At 29.0% G+C, this 26,115-nt stretch overlaps 2 protein-coding genes, 1 non-coding gene and 1 pseudogene across 4 annotated transcripts; 3 read left to right on the top strand and 1 right to left on the bottom strand.

The window, feature by feature from the left end:
* Window positions 1–102: 102 nt before the first annotated feature.
* LOC145191607 (uncharacterized) lies at window positions 103–19,843 on the bottom strand. 2 transcript variants are annotated; one of them, XM_090066139.1, is made up of 3 exons: window positions 19,744–19,843; window positions 8,360–9,121; window positions 103–818 (listed from the first exon to the last, which is right to left on the bottom strand). In XM_090066139.1, exons 2-3 carry the CDS (start codon window positions 8,426–8,428, stop codon window positions 240–242), a joined length of 648 nt encoding a protein of 215 aa, XP_089922265.1. In that variant the 5' UTR covers window positions 8,429–9,121; window positions 19,744–19,843; the 3' UTR covers window positions 103–239. The 2 variants fall into 2 exon arrangements, 1 of the variants encoding a protein (XP_089922265.1); XR_016444831.1 differs by lacking the exon at window positions 19,744–19,843 and having other exon boundaries at window positions 551–818; window positions 8,356–8,545.
* Window positions 1,486–3,511, top strand: LOC149881829 (uncharacterized; annotated as a pseudogene).
* Window positions 19,844–19,894: 51 nt separating the features above from the next.
* LOC145191047 (uncharacterized) lies at window positions 19,895–25,059 on the top strand. Its single transcript, XM_080067985.2, has 6 exons — window positions 19,895–21,168; window positions 21,722–21,945; window positions 22,176–22,419; window positions 22,564–22,686; window positions 22,840–23,020; window positions 23,149–25,059. The coding sequence occupies exons 1-6, from the start codon at window positions 20,069–20,071 to the stop codon at window positions 25,024–25,026; spliced, it is 3,750 nt and encodes a 1,249-aa protein (XP_079924111.2). The 5' UTR covers window positions 19,895–20,068; the 3' UTR covers window positions 25,027–25,059.
* A 686-nt stretch (window positions 25,060–25,745) lies between these two features.
* Trnal-caa (transfer RNA leucine (anticodon CAA)) lies at window positions 25,746–25,859 on the top strand. Its single transcript has 2 exons — window positions 25,746–25,783; window positions 25,814–25,859. It is a non-coding gene; the product is annotated as a tRNA-Leu (tRNA).
* Window positions 25,860–26,115: the final 256 nt, after the last annotated feature.

The following is a 26,115-nucleotide window of genomic DNA, read 5'->3' on the forward strand; positions in this document are numbered from 1 at the left end:
CAGAGAAAGTTACGTTACGCACAGCAAAGAATTATGCATGATGGCGATATATTAATGATACTAACACGTAGGCGTTGTTTAAAAATGAAAAAAAAAAACAAATAACTTAAAATCTCTACAAATAACTAGAAACGTTTTTATATTTACATTATAATTGTTTAGTCAGTAAGCAAACAAACAAACAAAAAAAAGAAGATCTGCAAATTCTCAAGTAAAGCTATGTTTACTTTTTAATGAGTTTAAAACAGCGTAGAGTGTGGCATCGATTCTTGTAAATAACCATGATTTGGAACTCCTAAATTAGGATTTAAATAATAAGGTATTTGATGATGATGGGCCGTTGAAACTGACGAATTAGGTAAATTACTTTGTCGGTCCGTAAAATATGAGTAAACATTTGAGCCTATAATGCTTCTAGGTTCTTCTTCAATAAATTTTAACGGATTTAAAACAATATATATTGAATAAATAAGTGAAGAAACCTGAAGCAACACAAACGCGCATTTCCACCATAATAAGATTGTCAACGGAAAGTTTGATTGAAGAAATACATCACCACTGGACCACACGATGCTAGTTATAAGTCCTATGTTTCCAAGTAGATTTATAAATTGCATAAGAATCCAAGCACCTATAGCATCTAAGCGTTGATCGTATTTTGAACTCTTTGATTTTAACAAAAGGATTGATGTTAAAGTTGATATAGGAAGCAAGCAAACAATTTCAATTGAACAAACCAAAGATGTAATGTCTCTTAGAACTGCACTTTGTTTTATCCAGATGTAAATTACTGAAGCGTAGGTTATCGCAGAATCAATCTAAAAAGAAATCAGAAGTTTTAATTCTAAAATATCGAGAACGTCATTTTCTCTAAAAGTCGGTGCGACTAAAATTAATTTGATTTCAGATTCACTATCCAAGATTCGGGTTTCAGATTCGAACAATAAAATAAAATCTTTTTTATTTCACTGCAAGAAGTTTGATGATTTTTTTCATTCTTTTTAAAATATAATTAACGTGTGGCTACACGATTTTTTTCATTCTTTGTAAAATATAATTAACGTGTGGCTACACATTAATTATATTTTACAAAGAATGAAAAAAATCATCAAACTTCTTACTTTTAAAATTTATTTTGTCATAAGTTTTATTATATTTACTAATAACAATACTCGCAAATTTCGACATTGATTTTAACTGTTCCCACAATAAGAATGAGAAGTCCTTATAGATAGATATTTGCATACATAATTAAGGTGGCTCACCCCCATTAAAAATCAAAAAAAAAATTTTTTTTTTTTTTTGAATTATGTTATATTAAGCATCGAAGTACAAAATTCATAATATATTTTTACTATTATATGCTTAAAAAGTAACAAAAAATACCGTTATTGTGGTTAATACAGTTTCCTACTCCTTAGCAACGCCATAGCAACGGTGTAAACAACAAATTTATTCATTACTTCTTGAAGGTTTAAACTTAAAGTTTTGAACTATTTTTCAATGTTAGATCTATTATGCTTTTCTACTGTTCTGTAAAATGTAATATTTCTTAAAAATGTGCTCTGTATCATTAATTCAATGTAATTTAACTGAAAACTATCTATCTCGATATGGCGAACAAAAGGAATAAAATTAGAAATTTAAAGAGAAAATATCATGGAAATAGGTATACAAGGAGAGCAGAGGAAGTAAATGGTTGTAGCAGGAAATCAGAAACAACAAGTGCATCAAAGCTTAAGAAAAAACATAACTTTAGTGCTGCAACAAATTGTGATTCCGAAGTTGACAATTTTTTCTTTATTTGTAACTTTAGAATTATTAAAAATATATTTGAACAGTATTCCACATGCAGTGAGTGTAATAGCAAGCTAACTTTTTTTCATAATGAATCTATACGTATGGGATTTTCTATTGGAATTATAATACAATGTTCAAACTGTGACTTTGAAAGTACATTTTATTCATCATCATCTGTAAATCAAAGTGTTTCTAGTTCAAAACCATATGAAATAAATTTACGTGCTGTTATGGCATTTCGTGAAATTGGACGTGGTAGAGAAGCTATGTCTACTTTTACTGCTATAATGAATATGCCTCCACCTCTTACGAATCACAGTTATAATATTACAAACAATAAACTACATAAAGTTTATAAAGAAAGCAGTTCTCAGAGTATGAAAGCTGCTGTATCAGAACTAAGGGAAATTATAAATGCAAATGCTTCTGATGATGAAATTATTGACTGTGGCATATCAATAGATGGAACATGGCAACGTCGTGGGTACTCCTCCCTAAATGGTGTTGTTGCTGGTCTTTCGCATGAAAATAAAAAGGTGATTGATGTTTGTTCTTTATCTAAGTTTTGTATGCAGTGTGAAGTACATAGAAGAATTAATAATCCTATTGATTTTGAATATTGGAAAGCTACACACACTTGTCAAGTAAATCATTTTGGCTCAGCAGGGTCAATGGAAGCTGCTGGAGCTCAAGAAATATTCCATTCGTCCATACAAAAGTATAATTTAAGATATACTAAGTACCTTGGAGATGGTGACTCAAGTTCATTTTCTAATGTTGTTAAAAGTAAACCATACGGTGATTATGTTATTGAAAAGCTAGAATGTATTGGCCATTATCAGAAAAGAGTAGGCTCTCGTTTGCGTCAAAAAATTAAAGATTTTAAAGGCAGGTTGTTAAGCGATGGCTTAAAAATATCCGGAAAAGGAAGGTTGACCAATAAAACTATTAACACAATGCAGAACTTTGTTGGAATGGCTATAAGACAAAATAAAAATAACCTACTGAGTATGAGAAATTCTGTAATAGCTGTACTTTACCATTGTACAAACTTTCCATATGAAGTCACTCGTCATCAATTTTGTTTAAAAGGGAAAAGCAGTTGGTGCAAATGGCAATCAGATAGTTACGGGTAAAACAAGCTATAGACAAAAAATAAATTTACCTGTAGCAATTATGGAGGAAATTAAACCTATTTTTCAAGAATTATCAAACCCTGAAATGCTAAGAAAGTGTTTACATAGGATGACACAAAACTGCAATGAGTCATTTAATGGTTTGATATGGCAGCGATGCCCTAAAACTACTTTTACTGCAAGGAAAATTCTTGAAATATCTGTTTATTCTTCTATTTTAAATTACAATGATGGATTTTCTTCTTTAAGTTGCATTTTTAAAATGCTTGGGTTTTCTGGAGGTGTTTATTTTGAAAAAGGAGCTTTCAAAAAAGATAAAAACCGACTATCAAATATGTCAAGAAAATCGACTGATGTTAGTAAAACACGAAGAAAACATATAAGATCAATAAACAAAGGTTATTTAGACATCGACAAGGAGAATGATGATATGAAATCTTATGCTAGTGGCAGTTTTTAGTAACTTTTTATAAAAAAAACTTTTTGTTTTTATGTTTTTTTTTTTAAAATGTGTTTTTTAAGACTTTCTTATTTTAATATATTTTTCTTACGAAAACGTTAATATCTTCAGTTTGGTTAAAGCTTTTATCTTCAAATTTTCACAGTATGTTGATTAACTTATTTATGAGGGCTGGGACTAGAATTATAACATTTTAAGCATAAATAAATTAGTTTGAATGTAGTTTGTTAGACTGACACAGGCACTAAATCAATTTCTGCACCTTTATTGCTGCCATTTTAGTTTTTTTTAACATTTGAAAAAAATTTTAGTTCCAGCCCTGGAGCAACTATTTAGCTACCATTTGGCAAAATATGGTGCATTCAGTGCAAATTTTACTCAAGATATCATTGTTTTAGCTAAGGTAAGATTTTAGACAAATTATGCTGACTCAGCATCAAAAAATGGAAATTTCATTTTTCTTTTAAGAAGTTAAAGTTTTAATAGAATTTCCTTATATAAAAAATAAAAAACAAGTTTTTAACCTTTATAAATAAAAAGTTAGATTTAGAGGGGGTGAGCCACCTTAAAGGTATTTATGATATGTATGAATAAATGAATTTAAAAAAAAACGATTTATAACATGAAATTTATAAAATTGATAATATATAAAGGAAATGAAAAGACAAAAAGAAAAAAATAGGTTGGACTAAGATAAATAAAACGGGCAGAAAATTGTGGACGACTTTACTAAATTGAAAAAAAAAGCCATAAATATACTTAAGTTTGATAAATTTACCCGTAACACGGTCGTTCAAACTCTGTTAATAAGCGACAGGTTATTGTGCGCAAGCGCAGTTGGATTATGAAAATTTTAGAACTTTCAAAATGGCTACGGACCTTCGTTACAGAATGAATTTTTACTTAGCGACCAATTTTTCATTACTTATCACGTTTTTTAAAATCGTCTACGTTGATAACCAGCTTTTAGACTGTTAGTAATGTCTCGGTAACTTAATTTTATTAAGAAGTAAGTAAAATGAAAGAGGAATATTATTTTATGATTGAAGAGGATCTACATAAAAAAACTTTTTCTTTGATTTGTTTACAAATTTGGAAGTCTTTTTACATTTTTTTTGAGCGATAAAACTTAAAAGTTTTTCTACTTTTACTTATATGAATCTTTTAACTTTTTATTTCTTATAAAAAATCTTAGCACTCAATTTTTTTTCTTGTTCAAAATTTACATCTAACTATTGTCCTAAATTGATAACATTTTATTTATATCGTTTGCGAAATAAAAATTGTCCTTATGTAAAAAACTTGACTAAATGTTTTTAATAATTTTAAATAAAATATTTTACTTTATATGAAGTTTTTTATTGATTTATTAGCTTAATTTACTTCATGAATATAAACACTACATAATGCATGTGGTTAAGTTTGATGGTTATTCACAAGAACTATCCAAAAAGTTTAATTATTTTTAGATAAAAATCAATTACAAAAATTTGAATCTTATTTACAGGGTCTGTGGATATTTGGTTGGGAAAAAAAAGTATCCTATTGGAATAAACCAAAAAAAGAACATTGAACTATGTATTCCATGTCATGTTGTCAGATTTAGAGAATGTACACTCATCTAAAAATTTTCAAAACGTTATGATACCATATATAATATGATCAAAAGAATGAAATCAACAACACTTCTTTTAAATATCAACTGGAAAACTCATTGTGATAAATGCTATTGTTATCAGCAGTTAGAAAAACTCAGTAAAAGTTTAAATGTTACTAAATCACTAAAACAAAAATAAAAATGCTTATTGGTTGCCCTGGTATTGGTAAAAAAGTGTGGTCATCTTCCATGATTGCTACCATTAAAAAAAGCATTGTGACAGCACATGACTTGGAAATAGATATTGAAGAACTAAAAAAAGAAATCAATCCTCATTTACAACTTTACCAGTGTAATTTTTATGGTAAAATACCAAAACAACCAGCAACTCTAAAAAAATGTGAACACTTATTTTGTGTTTTCTGTCTTGTGGAAAATATAAAGGTTAACCAACTCAATGAAACATGTCCAAAATATAAACAGCTTATTTTACCAGAAGATTTGATTTCCAGTATTAAAAAAAATTCTCTTTTAATTATGTTGACTATTGCATGTATATGTAAAAAAAAGTTTAATTCAATCAAAGAATATGATTTAGATATTAATCATAAGTGCATCTGCCTTGATAAATCGTTAATATTACCACAATCAGCCCCATTGTTATCATCATCAATATTCTCATTTGCATCTAATTTGGTTTCATCGTCATCATTATCATCATCATCATCATCATCATCATCATCATCGTCATCATCATCATCATCATCATCATCATCTTCATCATCAGTTATTCATCAACAACGTTTCTAATTTTAACTAAGGCTTTTAATAAATATTTATTGTCAATAAAACAGCTGTATTATCTAATTAGATGTAGTTATATTCTCCATAACTGTCTCTACATTACCAAACTAGAAACCAAGATTGCTGTGGCAAAGGCATAACTGACGAGGGAAACACACCCACATAGCCTTGTCAAAACCAATTCATGAAAAAAAAAGTTTTTTGTTGCAGTTTGATATTATTTATTTTCTCATTGCCATTAATGTTAGTATATATTTTGATGAATTGGTAATTTGTTTGCTTAAGCAGAGGCTTAAACAAACCAATAGCAGGAAACTCCCTACTCTTCCAGGTTTTTTTACAATCTGCCCTTCCTTTTGCTTCATATTATTGAACAACTTCTATGTATTGATGCAATGTTTCATCAGCTGTTTGGCAACTTTTCACCGGTCCACTATATATATATATATATATATATATATATATATATATATATATATATATATATATATATATATATATATATATATATATATATATATATATATATATATATATATATATAAATAGGTAATAAATAAAATTTTGGCTTATACTTTTTGTGTTAAAAGATAAACTTGTTTTATCATGTTTATATATACAAATATAGTTCTGGTATCATATCAAACATTAAAAAAAAAAAAAAGGCTAATCACATAATTCAGTGAAAAATGTTGAAAGTGTTAAAGAAAAAACTAACCACTCTATTTAGAGCACATTTTTAATCTAATTTGACCAAAATTGTGACTCAAGGAAACTTCAAGCTAATTTTAAAAAAATTTAATCTTTAAAGTTGATCAGTAAAAAGTTGCCAAACAGCTGAAAACATTGTATCAATATATGTCCTTGATCCTAAAATAGCACACAAATTTTAAATGTAATAACAAACAATAAAGAGACCAATTATGAATACAAAGCAAAAGTAAATAAACCTGTAAGAGTAAGGAGTGAGATGAGAAGTAATAAAAATTAAAAAAAAACACCTGAAAAACTAAACAAATCTTGCTATTTCACACCAAAAACCTGGCTGTTTTAAACGTATGAAGAGTTTTATTTTAATAAACTTCAGAAAATTTGATTTATATTAAAAGATTGATATAGAAATTTGTTCTTTATTCATTATCATTCGTTAAAAAAAAAGGAAAAACCAAACACTAACGCTTGATAATGAAATAAGCTCACTCCACTTTAAATTTGGTCGCGATTGCTCTAATACACTGATCTTAAAATATAACTGGATAGCTTATTGAATTGCCTAAGCAAACGAAAAGCAATCAAACCCAATTCAGAAGGTAAAAAATATCAGAATGTAAAAGAAAAAATATATGTATGTATGAATGTAATATATGTATTTATGTGTGTGTGTGTGTGTATATATATATATATATATATATATATATATATATATATATATGTATGTATGTATGTATGTATGTATGTATGTATGTATGTATGTATGTATGTATGTATGTATGTATGTATGTATGTATGTATATATATATATATATTTAGCTGTGTGAGTGTTTGTATGTTTATTTACAAGAAGAAAAAATTGAGTGCTAAGATCTGATAAAAGTGTTAAATACTATAAAAACTCATCTGAATTTAAAAAAAAAAATTATTTAATTTCTACGCTCAGAAAATTAGATAATATATTTTTAAAAACGTAAACAAATCAGCATATTCAAGAATGTTAATTTACTTAGAAAAGCGCAACTTTAAACTTTTTGATATAAACTTTATTTTATTTGAATCATTTTCTTATGCAACTGAGATATACTTATTATGATTTTAGTTTTAGAAAGAGTTTAAAATGTTGATTTATATGGAAACATTTATAAATAATCAGTCAACTAAATAAAAAAATTCGTTGCTACGGACCGTAGCCATTATTAAAATTTGACTTTTTTAAAGTTACTACTGCGCTTGCGTATAACTTGTCACCTCTGAACGACCGTGGTAAGTGAGCGATTTTTCAAAAAGCCGCCTCAGAAAAAAAAAAAAAAAAAAAAAAAAAAAAAAAAACGTATACAAATTAACCCCGAGTTGACTTAAGTTAGTTAAATGGAAAATTTTCTTTTATAAACACCTAAGGTAACTTTGGCAATAATCTTATTTCGCCAGATTTCTTGATAACAAAATATTATGTAACGCTTTTAATTCTTGTCTATTGTCAGTATTGTTTTTAATGTTTTAATGATTTCGTGGTAAAATTTTTCATTTGTATTATTCTATAAAAAAACATCAAGATTTATATTACATAAATTAAATTTGGTTTTAATTAACAAATATTTCATCTTTTTAGTTCCCAATTTTAATAAGATAAACTCTGAAACAAAATTAACCTACAAAACATCTTTCTTTTTTAAAGCGTTTAATAAAGTTTAAAACACCATTCTTTGTTTCAAAAAAAGATGTAAATATTGTTTTATTTACAAACTTCAAAAGCGTTTTTAAAATTGCTTTAACAATTAAATATTTAATAATAAAAGAAAAAAAAAAAAAAAAAAAAAAAAGAAAGTTATAAAGTTGTTGTATACTTGCCAATGCTGACGCTGCAAAACTGTTTGTTACATTCTTTATGCGCTCTTGCCTTTTGAAATCTTCTATCATTTTAATTAATCGGTAACCAAGACTTAAGGAATTAAAAGCTTTGCTTGTCCGTTTTAACTCTCTACTCGTTCGATTAAACGTATCTTTTAGTCGATTAAACAGTTCGATTAAACAAACTGTTCTGCTATTGATGACATCATCGTATTTATTTCACTTTGCATAACCGCTGATAGTCTCGAGTTTCTAGTGAACAATAATTTACTATGCTGTGTGCGATATTAAAAAATATCGTCACGAATCTTCAAAACGGAAATGTCACGAATCTTCAAAACGGAAAAAAACTTTAGTTAAGCAATGAAAATTTTTTCGAGCAGTGATACAAATTTTGATGCTTTTTAAGTTTAAAACCAACCTTATAGAAGAGCATAAAGATCTATTTTAAATAATTTCGGGAGATGAGTCATCAAGTGAAATCATTTTAAATAGATTAATCCTTTAATTTTAACATTTTGATGAAGATTTTCATGTTTGACAGCGTCGTTATGGTGATAATAATAATTCGGACTTAATACTGTGTTGGTGTTAATAATAATTCGGACTTTATACTTTGTTGTATTTGTAATTTTTTTGCAAATTTTGTTCGGAAATTGTTATTATCTTTTCAAAAGAATTTTTCTGTTGATAGAATCCGTTCTGTTCTATTTACTGATAATATTTTGTTGTTGTTGTTTCAGTTGGTCATGTCTTTTTCCCCTAAAAAAAGCAATTAGAATTAATTTTATCTCACCATACTATAAAATTGTATAGAAACACAGATTGTCTTATACCAATTTTATGGTCTTTAGCTCTTATCGAAGGAGATCTGTTGAACTGCAATGTTAATCTAAGCTCAAATTTGGAGTTAGCTGTCAGTAGAGTTTTATATGTTGCTGAATCTTTTTATTAAAATTCATATTACTGAAAAGTTTTAGAAGATATTTTTAAATGGTTTAGTCATTTTAAAAGCCTTAATCATGATTAAATGCATCTTGTTAGTTTAGAAGTTGTCAGTCATGTTTAACCTACCTCACTCTTGTTTCCTTTAGTAAGGATATCATAACATTAAGGTATTCTTACAGAAAATGTACAAGAAAAAATCTTTCAACATTTATCTCAATGTATTTAGGATCTAATAGCAGAATTTGATTAAAATTACCTTAACTAGATATTATCAGTAATAGCATTTTTTTATGTCAAGAAAATTGTGAAAGTTTTTTTTAATCAGAGTATAAAAATGGTAATATACATGAATGTATTGGCAAAATAATTTCTTTACCAAAGTATCAAATAGTAGTTTGCATGAACGTACCAGTGAAACTATTTCTTTACCAGAATATAAAAGTGGTAATTCGCACAAACACAGAGGTTTGTAGAATGTAAATAATGTCATTTTTATGTGAAATGCTGCTGGATTTTATTCCTCTAACTTAACAAGCAACCCACCCAGTTGGTATTAATGAAGACTGTTTTAATGAAGAATCTTGTGCTGGGTAAATTTTAAACAGATATAGTTTGGTTTATGAATTAGCTCTTAACTTGAAAGAAACTCTTAATTTTTACTTGTGAAAGAATAATATTTGAAAAAATTTGTAAAAAAAAATTTTTACTTGTGTTCATTATCAGAACTAAATCCAACTTATTGAGAACATGAAGAAAACTTGAATGAATGGATTTATCTAAATTTTAAAAAAAGATATGAGTTTTAAAGACTGCTTTTTGAGCAATGACTTTTTTGTTTTTATAGTAAAATATTTTTAAAATACTATTTGACAATGTTGTATTTAAGACAATAACAAGTTAAGGTATGTGCTATTAAAGTTTTTTTCAAATCAGTTTTTTAAAAAATGTGAAAAAATACCTTGTTTTTTTTAACAATTTGTAAGATTGCATTATAAAAGGTTTTTAATATCAATAACTGTTACAATATTTAAAACTGCTTAAAGGAAAATATAAACTCAATTTTATCCTATACCAACTTAAATATTCAATTTCATAGTCTAATGAGTAGAAATTTCTGTTTTGATTTACATGTTTTTGAAATGCAATGTTTTTAGTTTACCATACAAATATCCAAAGTATGTAAGTGAAGAATCAGTAAATATTATTTACAGTCCCTGATCAATTATTAGCCCATGTTGCTATTTTTGTAACTTTTCTCATTCTAGTAGTAAAATTTGATTTTTTCTTCAAAAATACAAAAAAAAAATTTTTTTATTTACATAAAATATAATTATTTTCTAACATAAAATACACAAAGTTTTGATAAGAATATGTTTATTAAGAAAAATTCTCAATATTTTGTTGATCCTCCCTTATTTTTAATTACTGCATGAAGGCAATTTGGCATACTATAGAGACAATTTAAAGCCATTTCTTTCAAATGTGCATTATGGTTCCAATGCCAAATAACTTTTTCAATCAATTGGGTCCTATTTATGGCCTTTTCGGTGGAGATTTCTCTCTTTAGTAACTCCCATACATGCTATAGGGTTTAAATCTGGCTTTAAACCCTATAGAAAATATATGGGAGTTATTAAAGAGAGAAATCTCCATTGAAAATCTCTATAGAAAATTAAACCCTATAGAAAAATTCCACTATTGGATTGGCCAGTTCCCTGGCCAATCCAATAGTGGAATTTTTTGAGAAGCTAATAATTTTTTAATGGATTTTGCTGTGTGGCTCCATCTTACATAAATATTTTTTTTGCTTGTTTGGAAACCACTCCTTCAATTGAGGTAAAAGACAAGTTTCAATAACTTTTTTGTATTGATCCTGTTTTAATATTCCATCTAAAATGAACAGTCAATCAAGGCCTTTCCCGCTGATTACCGACCAAAACATGACTTCAGAAGGATGTTTAGTTGTTTGGATTATACAATCTTCATGGAATTTTTCATTGACAGCCCTTTTGACATATTGAGACTTTTGAGTCATAATTTCTATGGTAGACTCATCGCTGAATCATACCTAAAGAAAACAGAATAAAAATTATCACAGAATATAAGACTGAAATATTAAGAAAAAAACTTCTAATTATTGTATTATAATGACTTACCAATTTGCAGTCATCAACAGTGAAACTACGATACTTTTTCGCCCAATCCAGGCATTTTCTTCCTTGTACTTTGGTTAATTTTGGCTTTTATGCCGGCCTTTTTACTTCTAATGCCCAATTCATGCAAACTTCTTCAAACAGTGATTGTCGCTACATTTATTCCCACCTCATTTAACTTGCTGGTTATTGCAGAACATGTTGCAAATCTATTTTCTTTTACTATTTTTACTAGCATTCTCTCATTCCTGGGTGTTATTTTCTTTTTTCAACTGCATTTGGCTTGTCTCCAAACACATAATGGGAGGTTTTTTTTTAATTTGTCTTGAATTTGTTTTAGAGTGCCTCTTGACATATCACATTCTCTTGATATTTCACTTATTGAGGAATGCTTGTTGGTCAAAAGATATTGAATAATTGCTTTTGTTTCAGAACTGATATCTTCTTTTTTTCCCATTTTGTAATTTAGAGCTTTTAAACAATTTATCTTTACTGAAACTATTTTAAATAAAAATTGGTTTTTATAAAAAAAATACATAATAAAATATTGAAATAATTGCTTAAAAATTGTTCCAAAGTATATTATAACACAATTCTTATGTAGTTAAATAACAATGGTTAAGAAAAACATCACTACACTTAAAAAAAAACATATGAAATCAGTATGGATGACAAAAATGAATTTTATGAATTAAACAGGTTTCACTTATTCCCCTGAAATTGTTGCCACCATAATAAAATTTTATATTTCTTTAAGCTTGAAAGTGTTAAGTTGTAAACAAAAAAATATAAATCAACTTGTAACAATATTGCAATCAGATTTAAATGGCACCAAAAACATTAAATCCTCAAAAATCAACAAAATTGATAAGGTGGGCTAATAAATTTGATCAGGGACTGTATTTTTAATTTCATAAATTTCATTTTTTTCAAGAATGTGTACCAGTGAATCATTTAAGTTTATTGACAAAGCTAATAGAAGTTTAAGGTATATTATATGTAAATCAATCAAATTAATTTAGAGTTTTAGTATTTGCATTGGGTTTATTTTCAGTGACTTTCTGCAAAGGTATATAATAATGTTTTACTGCTGAGGTATGCAATAATGTTTTCTGTTGGGACATTGGATATTTTTTTCTGCTGAGGTATGCAATAATGTTGTAGTGTTAAGGTAAAATCAAGAGTTCTTCAGAAGAAAAAAAATTAAATTTTTTATTACATATAAAACATCCCACAAAAGGAATTCAGCACACAAAAAGCTCGTAAACGTCAGAAATTTTTAAAAACCCGGCAAAAATTTGTGACAATTTTAACCAATGTTAAATTATCATTCAAAAAATGTAAATAATAATATATTTCTATCGGTTTTTTCCCAATTTTTTTCAAGTTTTATCTGCAGAATTAAAGAATGGCTTATTACCAATTTAAGTAATGAAATCAAATTTACCACTCTTTTGGTTATGGTTAGAATCTTTAAAGAGTATGCCCATTTTAAGTGGAAGCTTTAATCCTACAAGTTCGTTAATTGAATCAGGATTATCCAGGATGGATTCGTCATAACGGAGGCTAAACGGAATCTTTTAAGGCAAATGATGCAATCATGTAGAGAATTTTTTACGGAAGAACTATTTCATTAAAAAAGTAGTGAAAACGTAGTTTGTCTTGATGTTTTTTTACTTTAGTAAATTTTAAAGTCCTGGCCATGAGTATTGTGCACAAACACCAACACAAAATGTGGCAAAAAGCCAAAAACATGACCAAATTTATTATCTCCAAAATAGAACCAGTTATCAGATTGGTCTTAACTGCTACCCCCGGTAAATCAACAATGCTGAATTTAATGGTAATATTTTCCACAGCAAGAGTTGCTATGGAAACTCAGAAGCCCTAATTTTAGTCAATATCAGTATCAATCCTCTAACAGACCTATCGAACAGCATATGTACTCCAAGAAATAAGCATTAATATGGTCACATTCTTGAAAATAAGGAAAACATTACAAAAAAATTTTGAACATATTATGAGAATATATGCAAAATGTATTTAATTACTTTAACAGAAAATGTAATATTTGTAAACTATTGTTACACGAGAAAAAATAAACTGAAACATGTTAAATGGTGACATTAGAATCGTCCAAATTAAGTAAATTTAAGACTTCTGGATCTAACTCACTTTTGCTTGTGGCCCCTTTAAGTAAGGATCAGATGATGAAAGTTACATGTACATCAGATCGCTGTAAGCTCTGGCTCCTTAAAAAACCTGCGAGTTGTATTTTCATCATTTGTATTTCCACAGTTTTCTTTTGGAGAATCAATAACAAGTCCTAACCTTTCTCTGAACTCCCTTTGAGTTTGTTTTTTTTTTTCAGCCTCTTGCATTTTTTTCGATAGAATTATTTCTTATAGAAGTTGTCGCTCCAAAGATATCATTATAGGCAGTATGCAAAATATGTTCCATAATCCTGATTGTCACGCGTAATGGAGAAATACCAAACTGTAGGACTTCTTCATTGATTTTTCTATCTCCGTCAAAATCACTCAAGTGTGAAGTAGTAGCTTTACAAAATAAAAAACACGATGAACTTGGAAGCTGTATCGGTTTTAACACTACGCCCCAGTTTCCCATCTATCGTTTTTTGATAAAATTGATGACGAATAGTGATTTGAATTCCATAAATTTCGATCATAGTTGATGCGTAGTTTTGCTATTTGATTTTTTATATTTTTGTTACCTCCTTTGTTTTTTTTTAGTTTCTGCGGTGTATTCAAACAAAATTGGTCGGTAAAAATTTTTTGATGTTGGCTTATCATTTTTCCAAAAGCATTTGCAACCTTGTGAACTGAATGATGAAGGTCCTGGCATATACCATTCTTCTTGAAGCCTTATCGAGACCATTGAAGTCATGAAGAAAGTCCTTTAGTGATTTTTTGTTTATATTTACTTTGTCCTGAGGATCTATCACATTCCCATTTTGATATTAAAAACAAATTAGTATTTTGTAGTTTCTGTATACTCTCCTTTGATTTTGTTTCCAGAAACAAAATTGATTTTGTTTCCTTTCTCATGTATGTTTTAGTAAAAGCTTTGTTTCACTAGTTTCTACGTCATCTACAATGCTTTTTACCTTTGCTTCTTTTATTTGATTATAATTGGGAAAAAATTTGTCATCCTTATTTAGTAAAGCATTTCTCAATAACAAGTACTTTTGAGCAGATAATCGGAGATTTGAAATAACGGTCAAGCTTAATCCGGAGAAAAATTGGTATACGTTTCTACTGTTGGTATGCTTTCTGCCATTCTGCATATTTTCTCTGGACTGGCTTTATTCACAGTTTACACTAATTTAAAGTTCGCAAATTTACTGTATTATTATTATTTTTATTATTATTATTGTTGTCATCATTATTATAATTATTATTATTATCATTATTATTATTTTTATTATTATTTTTATTATTTTTTTTATTATTGTTTTTATTATCATTATTATTATTATTATTATTATTATTATTATTATTATTATTATTATTATTATTATTATTATTATTATTATTATCACTATTATTTTTATTATTATTATTTTTATTGTTATTATTATTATTATTATTATTATTATTATTATTATTATTATTATTATTATTATTATAATAATAATAATAATAATAATAATAATTATTATTATCATTATTATTATTATTATTATTATTACTATTTTTATTATTATTATTATTATTATTATTATTACTATTTTTATTATTATTATTATTATTATTATTATTATTATTGTTATTATTATTATTATTATTGCCTTACTTAGCGAAAACTGAGAAAAAATTGTTTCGCAAAAAACATAACTTTTGTAGTGTCATCATTTTATGACCAAACGCCGTTTTGTTATAAAAACAAGAAAGATGCAGGCTAAATTGTTATCAAAGTACAATTACCTCTAATTTTAATTTTATGAACAGCTTATAATATAAGCTTACTATATAATATAGTTCCAATAGTTATTTATAACTGTTAAATATAGTTATAAGTTAAGTAATGATTTAGTTATTTATTACATTTAAATATAGTTGTAAATAACTAAAACCATCTTATAAAGTTTTTCTGTCGTTTTTTAACAAAAAAAAGAGCAAAAATTACATGTTGAAATTCACTCATCTTTACTTTGCAATTACAATTTTTGTGTCCTTATGAACTTTGACGAGTGGTACCTCAGATAATGGATACCACTCGTCAAAGTTCATAAGGACGTTGTAAAGAACACTTATTTTTTGAATCAAGATTTTTTTTTTTTTTTTTTTTAAATAACTTTTTTAAATAGGAAAAAAAACACTTTTGTAAACTCTTCGTTGGATGAAGGATGCCAACTGAGAAGCTAACCCACTCTTTCTTGCAGCCGTAACCCCCCACACTTAGGTCAGTTCGGTTGTAGCTGGATTAAAGTTATTAAATATTCAATTCCTTTTTTGTTTGAGATTCAAAAGGAGAGAGCAATTTTTTGTTTGAGAACAACAAAATTGGCTGTTTTTTCTTCAACATATAAACGAGCTTTTTGGAACATTCCAATCTCAAATAATTTAGACGGTTAGTAAAAAGAAGCTTTTTGGCTCTGGCCAATAAACTGGCACCAATTTGCAATTATAATCCCGAGCTTTATTTCTTAAAAGTCACCTCGTGTCTTACATAGAATAGGGTCCCTCGGTAAATTTTTTTTTGGTGATATGTTTCAAGATCAAGCGATTCTTCGTGATCAGAAAAGTTCTCATCCTCGCAAAAGTTACTCTTTAAAAATTCTTCTTCTATTGTTCTTCTTCATCGAATTGCTAATCTATTTGTTTTTCTATATCATACTTTTGAATTAGTACTTTAATGACAGCCAGTTACAAAGTATGATGCGCGCCATAATGTGCACCATGTTGAACACCTTAGGCAAAGTATTGCTGTTGAAGTCAACAGGCATAGTTTCCTAAATTTTCTCATACCACTTGCTCCATTCATATTGCTTCTCATTCACTTGCTCCATCAACTGATACCATTACAACTATAACACCAAGAATATCTTTTCAAAAGTTCCAAATTCTGCGAGCTTTTGTTCTAATGACTCGATAATAAATCTGCAGGCATTCATCCTATTATACAAACTAAATCCAGATTCGGTAATTTAGTGCGTGCAAATTAGTATTCAATCGGTATGTGATAATATCCATTCATCAAAAAATAAAGGAAATTTTTCTCTTTCGCCGAATTTTTTATTTTTGTCAGCTATTTCTATGATTAAGTAATTTTTTACCTTTTTACTGTAATATACAATCATTTTGCGTGTTGACTGTTGTGGGTAAACTTTGGAATCTTATAGTTGTAAGACCTACTGCAACTTATCATTATTCATAGATAAATCCAACCATGCAACTATAAACGTATTCGTGAATATTTTTTATAGAGCAGCAATTTAAAAAAGTTAGAAACTTTGCTAAATCCTAATCTTTTATAAAATTCATTAAAAAACACAAAACACACAAAACTAGTAAAAAAATTCCACCATTGAAAATTTTTTTATATGAGAGTTAACTCTTTTCATTCAAAATAGTCAAATTTTAACTGAATAAATTTGAGTTTAAAAATGTTCAAACAAATAAGATTATATGATAAGAAAATAAGTAAACTGTAATCTATTTTTCCTTGTAAAAATTCTAATCCTGAGATTAAGCGCTCAACCCCGAGATTTCGGGATTGTAAAAAACTGCAGGATCCCGCGATTCCCAACCCTAGTACCAATGTTCCTTTTGACACATTGAGGTCTTTTACCATCCTTCTCATTGACCTGATTAGCCTTCTCATTGACCTAATTAGCCTGGTTGTTACAACTGAAGTCTTTTTTCTTTATTCCGGGTTACATTTTACACGTTCTTTTCCTTAAAACTGTTTTTGATTGAGGTGTTTCAACTTCCTTCCCTTTCTGTGGATTGGAATTTCCGCATGGAGCCAAGCAAATTTCGCTTCACATTTGACTTCCATTTTCAGAATAGGATTTCATCAGGCAATAAAGTTTTTTTTTTTTTTTTTTTAAGTGTCAAAAAAAAAAAAAAAAAAATATTCGAAACAATTAGTTTTTTTTGGTATAAAACTTATTTCAAATCAATTGTCATATTCTATGGCGGAGTGTGTATTTCATGTTATATTTACTTAGGATATAGCCTCCTTAGCCTCCGTCTTAATCCGCACCTTTTGCTAAGGACTTTAAAGCGTTATTTATTGTTAAATTAAGTAAATTAAACAAGGTATTTGAAACCTTTTTTTTATTTTTATTTTTAACCTCATAAAGCTTCAGAGAATATGAAAATATGAGAAGATGAATAAAATATATTTTTCGGTCAAATTCTTAATGGTTGAAGAAGGGGGGGGGGGGTAGGGGTAGGGTGTAACCATCATAAAAGTAAGTTTTAATCTTCAGGTAAACTAAAACTAAATCTAGCAAAATGTCAGCGAACTTTTTAGTAAGTTTTTTAACGATTGACCAGTAATATAGCGCCAAACTATTCAAAACATGGGTTTCATTGCATACAATAAAGCTTTAACACCGCAGGATGCCGCAAGGCATTACTGTAATTGTTAAAAAAATTTCAATTTAAAATATTTTTGAACCTAATATTAACGGGTGAAACAAGTGCGAGGAACATCTTCTGAGGTTTTCTATTTTCGTTGCAGATGTTATTTATCATTCTTAATGCTTGGTGTTTGGGGGCTATTTGACTTCTACAACTCCTAAACCCGTTTAGAGGATAAGAAACGCCCGGGCCAACTTACTCTAAACGTTAGAGTCCGGGCCGAAACGTCCGAGTCATATATCAAGCCTGTGAGCTCAAAGTTCTGTCACAAGATTGAAGCTGTGAACGTTGCTAATGGTAGATTACATTAAAATATTGTAAAATCCTTTAATCTTTAAACTTATTCTTGGGAAAATTTCATTTGCTGGAAAATTTTGAAAATAAAAAAAGATAATAATAAACGAAAAATTTTAAAAATTTAAATTTAACTTTTTAAAAAATAGTAATTTTTTTCGTATTTTTTAATAAGAACATTAACAGTAAAAGATGTAAAACAAAATTTTTATAGCTACAAATTTTTTTATCGGTCATCCTAACTATATTTTTACAGCTACAAATACTATTGATCGTCCGAACTATAATGTTGGTAATAACAATACTATGGACAGAACAATTCTATGGACAGAAAAACAATACTATGGACAGAAAAATGTCTCTTTATTATCGAATAGTTCCAATCGACCAACCAACTGTTTAACAATGTTATACTAATAATTTTGATAAATTTTTAGTGGCGTCTGGTACGAGCAAATAGGGTGAGAAACCATGCTTCTGATTGTCTACGAAGCAGTTTCGATGTCTGAAATAGAAAGTTAGTATAAGAAAAGAGTCTAAAATAAATATCTTAGACTCTTTACTTATACTAACCTTTTATTTCATCTTTCTTCTATTTTATTTTTGGCAACTCCAATTATACTCTTAAACGGCGTGTATCTTTATTTAACGGCGTGTATTTTAATTCATTTTAGTTTATTTTTTTGAGACTTTCAGCAACAACATCGTAAAAAAAGATTAGTGACTTTTAAAATCCTCTTCTTATAGCAGATGATAAATAAAGCAGGCCCTCTTCTTAAACAAAGGAAGCAATCAAATGCTTGAGCAATTTAAAAGAAGGATGTTTAGGATTGTGTTTTAGAAACACAACACGCATCTTTTCATCATACCACAAACTGTGACATTAAGGACTAAGTCAAAATATTTAATGGACCACTCAAAAGAAATATTTTTTGTGAAAGTCATTCTCATGATATTCTTTATATAGCCCTAAAAAATACACCAGATCAGTCAATCGCTTAACCTCCATGATAATCGTTTAAATCATTTGATAGTTCTTCACAAAAACGACATCACATTTGCAAAAATGTTTGTCAGTCATAACGATTTTTATAGATCGTAATGACTGTCAGTGACAATCATAACCGTTGACACTCTTTTTTCAGCATTTTGCATTGAAAATAAATTAAGAAAAAAGTTTCTAAGAAAAAATAAAGTTTTATTTCAAGTTGCTGTTTATATGAGAGGCTGGTTGGAATTTTTAAAATATATTTCACATTATTTACTAATGGCTTACGTTATGCATGAGTAACTGCAATAAAAAAAAGCGCCATTCCATTTTAAAATGGAAACAATCAGGGTTTTAAAGACCGAAAAATTTTTTGAAATTTTCTACCTTTCAACTTCATTATTTCCAATCGCCAAGTTGTTTTCATTTTTTGTTTTTATTTTTTTTTCGATTTCTCTTTTCTTTTTACTCGTTTATTTCCAGAGTATGAGTAAAGCTTGCTCTTTGTGAGTTGTTTTTCATTTATGCTTCAGCAAGCATGCATCTAAACAAAAAAAAACCTTCCCTAATCTAAATCAATTCACGAGGGTTGCAAAAAGTATAAAATTAAAAAAAGATTGATGAATTAAAACTTTTCGAATAAATGTAATTAAGTCTTTTCGCATGGCGGAATAGTTTCGTAGTTATGTTATGATATAAATCCAACATTTTAATGATGTTCTCGCTGATTCTACCTGCTTTTTTAAATGTTTTCTGGTTAAGTTATGGAACCTTATATACGAATTATATACTTATATTTGCATGGACAATAACTTATAGCGAGGGAAATCAAGGTAGCGTATATACAGACGATATTTTTGAAGCAGGAAAATTTTTAAATAATTTTGATGTAACTGCGGATGAAATGATGAAAAAAAACGGTCTGGCAAATTGGCAATATGAAACTGATCTCACAGAAGAGAATCTTCAAAAAACCGTTGATATTGGTTTAGAATTAAGCGATTTTTTCTTGAGTAGCAGTCAAAATGCAAGTAAACTAAAAGTTATAGATTTACCACAACAAATCCAGCGCCAAATCATGTTGATTAGGCGAAATGCTGATCCCACGTCGGAAGACATGAGGAGAGAAATCAAAGAAACCATAGGACAAATGACCGGCATATTCAGTAAAGCTAAAGTAAAAAAAGATTCGGTCGAGTATACGTTAGCAAATTTAACTGAAATAATGCGTTCTTCAAGAAGTAAAAAAAAGTTAGACTGGGCGTGGAGAAGTTGGAGAGACACTGTTGGTCCACCCATCAAATCCTTGTACACTAATATGATTGATTTGTTAAATATTGGGGCAAGAGAGCATGGCTGGATTGACTATGGAGACTTTTTAAGAACGGATTACGAAATGGGTGATGATTTCGAAATTAGCCTTGATGCAGTCTGGTCAAAAATAAAGCCTCTCTATGAAGAGTTGCATGCTTACGTAAGATACATGTTGGTGAAGAAAAAAATAATAAAAATTCCAAAAGACGGCTGCATACCAGCGAGTGTGCTTGGGGATATGTTTGCACAAAACTGGGAAAACATTTTTGATCTCGTAAAACCCAGCCAAAGTTCAAAAGTGTTCGATGTGACTAAAACCTTGCAAGATAAAAACTTCAACGTTCAAAAAATGTTCTCCTTAGCAGAGGATTTTTTCACCTCGTTAGGTTTATACAAGATGCCTACAAGTTTCTGGAACAATTCGGTGCTTATTAAACCGAAGAACAAAGAAATGGTGTGTCATGCATCAGCATGGGATATAAGCAGCACTGATGTTAGGTAAAAGTCTTAAGGAACATTTTTATCTTTTTAGGATAGTTATAATCACCATCAATTGGGAAAAATCATCGGAAAAATTTTTTTTTCAATTGAATACTTTTAGTTCTTTCGCCACCGAAAGATCTCATCAAAAGCTTAAAACCCTTAAAAAATACCCATGAAACCACAATTTTTCTCAAAAGAAATATGTAAAATCTTCCTTTCATTTTGTACATTTTTTTGTATCATTCAAATGTTCGTAGGTACAAACCTTGAAATGGATCTCAATGGTTTGCAACCTTATTTTTTCAGACAATAACTCTTTAATTATTAGATAATTATTGTTTCAAAAAACTTTGCTTGAAAAAAAAACTGAGCGACTGTTTAAATAAATATTCAAATACAAATTTTAATTTTCCTTCAAGAAACATTGAAATATTTCATTGGGATCGAAACTCACTTTGATTAAAAATCTTAGACTTAGAATTTTAAACTGAAAAATGCTAACATTTATATTTCTAAATATTTGAAAATTTGATTTTGGTTAAAAGAACAAGACTATTTTTTTGATTAGAATAAAAATGTGCGCCGAAGTGAATCAAAACGATTTGACTACTATTCATCATGAAATGGGTCATATAGAATACTTTCTAGCGTACAAAAACCAACCAAATACTTTTAGAGCTGGTGCTAATCCTGGTTTCCACGAAGCAATCGGTGATACTATTTCACTTTCTGTGGAAACACCAACATATTTAAAAAAAGTGAATCTGCTGAAAAAAGAGAAATGGAACAAGGGTGATTTTACGTTCTCTCTCTTTTTTTTTTCGGTTTATTTTTATCATTTTCCATCGAAAAACTTTTTTGTTTTGGTTTAGGAAACTCTCGTTTAGCCAATCTTTTTTAAAGAATTAATTAAAGAATTAACATCTAAACGTAATATGTAAACTGATATGTAAACGTAAGATGTAAACTGAAATGTGTAAAAAAATGTATAAAGCTTTTTTTTTCTTGATTAAAACCTTTAGATGAAACAATTAACTTTCTTTTGAACCAAGCGTTGCGGCGTTTGGCCCCTCTCCCATACAATTTACTGGTTGATAAGTGGAGATGGCGAGTGTTCGAAGGAAACATCACGGAAAATACTTACAACAAAGCGTGGTGGGACTTTAGAGTTGAGTATCAGGGTGTAGAGCCTCCGGTTTCCCGACCACCAGACGCTTTTGATCCTGCATCGAAGTTTCATATAGCAGCAAACATCCCATATGTGGCGTAAGGTTTTTTTAATGCATGTTCAAACTTTGAATTGTTCCATTAAAACTTGAACAGATATCGTTGGCTAAAAAGTGTTTATTGAATGTTTTAAATCAATTTATTCTTCTCAAGAAATTTATAATTTTTTTTACTTAATTGCAGATATTTCTTCAGCTACGTTCTTCAATTCCAACTTCATAAAAAATTATGTAGAAGTACAAAATTCTCTGGTCCACTTTTCTTGTGTTCAATATACAACGAGAAAGAAGCAGGAAATATTCTTAAGTAACCTTTTGCTTTATGTTGAAAAAATTATTCTCTAATCCCAATATAATGCGGTTCTGTAATTTAACATATAAAATTTTATTAACACTTTGCACAACTTTTTCATAAGCAAAAATATTTCTTTTTTTTGAAAAATTTAATAACTTTTGCTAGAAAAATGCTAGAAAAAGGAAGAAGCAAGCCTTGGCCTCAAGTTTTAAAGGAAGCGACGGGAGAAAAAGAACTGAATGCTGATGCGATTCTTGAATATTTTAAGCCACTACACACGTGGTTAGAAAAACAGCGAAAAACAAAAAAGTACGAAATTAAATGGAAACGTAGCTCGCTGACGAAGGTAGTATGGTCCAAACCTGAATCTTTTAAGTTCTCATAAAAATTTCTCTGCGAATTGAAAATGAGACAAAAACTTATCACATTTTTTCTTCTTTAAAAGTTTACCAATCAAAAATTTTTTTATTTTAGGTATTTCAAAAGAAAACGAAAAAGTATGAATTAGGCCAAGAAAGATCTGGAATCTTGAAAACAGAAAGTGGTGATGTTTCATTGTCAATAAATATCCCAGCTTTCTCGCTGGCACAACTGATAGGAAATGGTAACAACAAAGCTGAAAATGTATCTGCAATTTCCCCTGGTTCCGCTCCTGCCCCTGTTCCAACAACAAGCGTATCTGAGAATAATAACTTGCAAATCGATCTTAGTAAGCTTCTAGCAGCAGGAAAATCCTTTACGATAAAATCGTCAGAAACGAACACAATAAATTCTGACGGCAATACAGAAATAAAAAACAAGGAAATACATATAAACACAGATTCGTCAAATGTAAAAGCACCATTAACATCGCAATATGAACCAACAGGTGCACTTCCACTTGCTTTTACTAATTCGAGTACAGACAAGACGGTGCCATTGGCTACAGAGATCAAACCGGATGCTCCGTTCCCTTCAACCGCTGTTTCACTTTCTGAACAAAAGAATAACCCCTTAATTGCTGGGTTAGAAAAGCAAAAAACGAACCCAATCGCTGCAGCAATTCCTCAAGAGGTAAAACCAAACCCTGTCCCTGCAAATCAGATTGCTCTTGTGCCGATTTCTCTACCAGCCAATCTAATTAACATCCTGCGTAATGCAATGAACAGTAGTGGTTTGGAAAGATCGGAAAAAAATGCGTTTGACATTGCTTCCTTTACTCCTGTAACTCAAATGAAAAGCAGTGGAAATGAGAGCAATAATCACACTACAGAATTCCTAAAAAATGAGAATCCTAATGTAAATCAAACAGTGGGAAAAAATGAATCAGCTAATTCTACCACGTCTTCTTTATCAGGTAAAGATTTAACCGCTGGAAACTCGTCATTATTTAAAGATGTTAAGATAAATAACACATCAACTGGAACTGACAAATTAATTCAATCAGGAAACGAAGATCTTAATAGTTCATCAAAGGTTCCGCCGCAAAATTTTTTATCGATGCAACAGTTGGTATTACCTTGCAAACGATCTAATATACCTTGTGTCTTTGGAAAAGTCATAACTGAAGGTAATAGTATCCCCCCTCTCAAAGATGGCGTAGACACTGAAAAGAAGACCGTCTCCATTTCTCCTTCTTTATTAATCAAAAAGCTCATAGAGCACCATGTGGCAGACAAAAGTACTCCAGATCCAGTGGTAAATGCGGCTCCTCTAATTTCTCCACTCAACGGGCAAACTTCACAAGGTTTACAAATTGGATCTCAAGAAAATAATCAAGGTAACTTTGATTTAAATCAAATAATAAAAGCACTAACAGGTGCCATAAAACCGTTCAATAAAAATGATTCATCTTCCGCGGAAACGAAGCAAACAATCTTACAAGCTATTGGTGCTGACACGACAAAAGATTCAGGAAATCTGGTAAAGTTCTATACCAACGGAGATCTTTCAAAAACGACAAACGCTCTGAATTGCTCAAATCTACAAAAAAGAGGAGTTCGTCTTACTCTTAAATGCAGCGAAGGTAAACACAAAGGAGGGATGCTCTCTTTAACACCACAAGAACTTGTGCAGAGGATAATCAACTCAAAGAATAAAAACGAAGTGAATAGAAAAACCATACCCGGAGCAAACGTTATAAATACACCAAATGGCTTTCAATTAAATTTTGATCTCATTGCTAAAGATCAAATACCATACGATCAAACCGAAAAGTCAAGCAAATCATCCGGAAGACAACAACACGTTGACATTTTTAACACTCCTAAAGGTATGGTTGTAAAACCCAAATCTTCTATTCAGCTTTTGACTCCACAGTTTGTCCCAGCCTTAGATAAAGACAATATTGAGCTAAAAAAAACAGATGAATAAATTTATATAACAAATTGCATTCAATTACAAAAACATTTGTCATTCTCTTGCATTTTTAACGCTTTCTTCAAAATTTGTTGCTTAATCGAGAAAAACACAAAAATCCACAAAACAATTCGATAAGAGATCTTGAAATTTAACGTTTCATTTTTGAACAAATCTTTTTACAACACAATAAATTAAAATGGCTAACAATATGATAGTAGTGATGATTTGAAACGATTACCATAGAAAATAATACTTGTAATAAAAATAGTAAGACAATAATTTAATAATTCAGAACCATAATTTTTGAAATAGGATTTTCATACATTTGAAAATGTACTCTTTTTGTGTTTAAAAAAAAAACATTTTTTAAAAAGTTTCTTAATTTGTGTGCTGATAAACGATTTCTTCGACTGAAAAAATTAAATAAGTGACGTTTCTTTTCAAACATTTTTTTAAAACACGTGATTAAACTTTACTTGTTTTTGTTGGAATTAAAAAAACCTCAAACTTATATTTACGACTATAGTAAATCTTTTTTTTAAAAATAGCTTGCTTCACGAAACTAATATAAAACAAGTTTAAAATATCAAACTGTAACAATTCATCATTCTAAATAAATAGAGACGGATAAGTTTAAGTACGAACATTTTATTATAAAAAAATCTTTATTTTGTTTCAAATATTATCTAATTATATATAATAAATATCAAACTTTTTGCCAAAACTAATATGTCAGGTTGGCCGAGCGGTCTAAGGCGCCAGACTCAAGATTTATCTCTTCCTAAATATAAAAGGAGCAATCTGGTCCACGAATGTGGGCGTGGGTTCAAATCCCACATCTGACATATATTTTACATTTCGCAACGTTTTTTTCCCCTTATGAAGTAAAAAATGTAAATACCAAAATCTCTCTTTTGTTAAAAATGCAAATAATTTGTTTTATGCGTCGTTTTTTTTTTTTTTTTTTTAGCTGTATGCCTAACCACACCAGCATGTATAGCTTAAATAGAACTGGCTAGAGAATATTCAAAACTATATTTACAGTTGGCTTTCCCCATAAAATAAAGAAATAAAGAATAAATAAAATCTTGTATGTTGCTT

Source organism: Hydra viridissima, unplaced genomic scaffold, assembly GCF_058129835.1.
Source record: "Hydra viridissima isolate aposymbiotic clone 2 unplaced genomic scaffold, HvirCarnegie_v1 scaffold_11, whole genome shotgun sequence".
In the NCBI taxonomy this organism is placed as follows: Eukaryota; Metazoa; Cnidaria; class Hydrozoa; order Anthoathecata; family Hydridae; genus Hydra; species Hydra viridissima.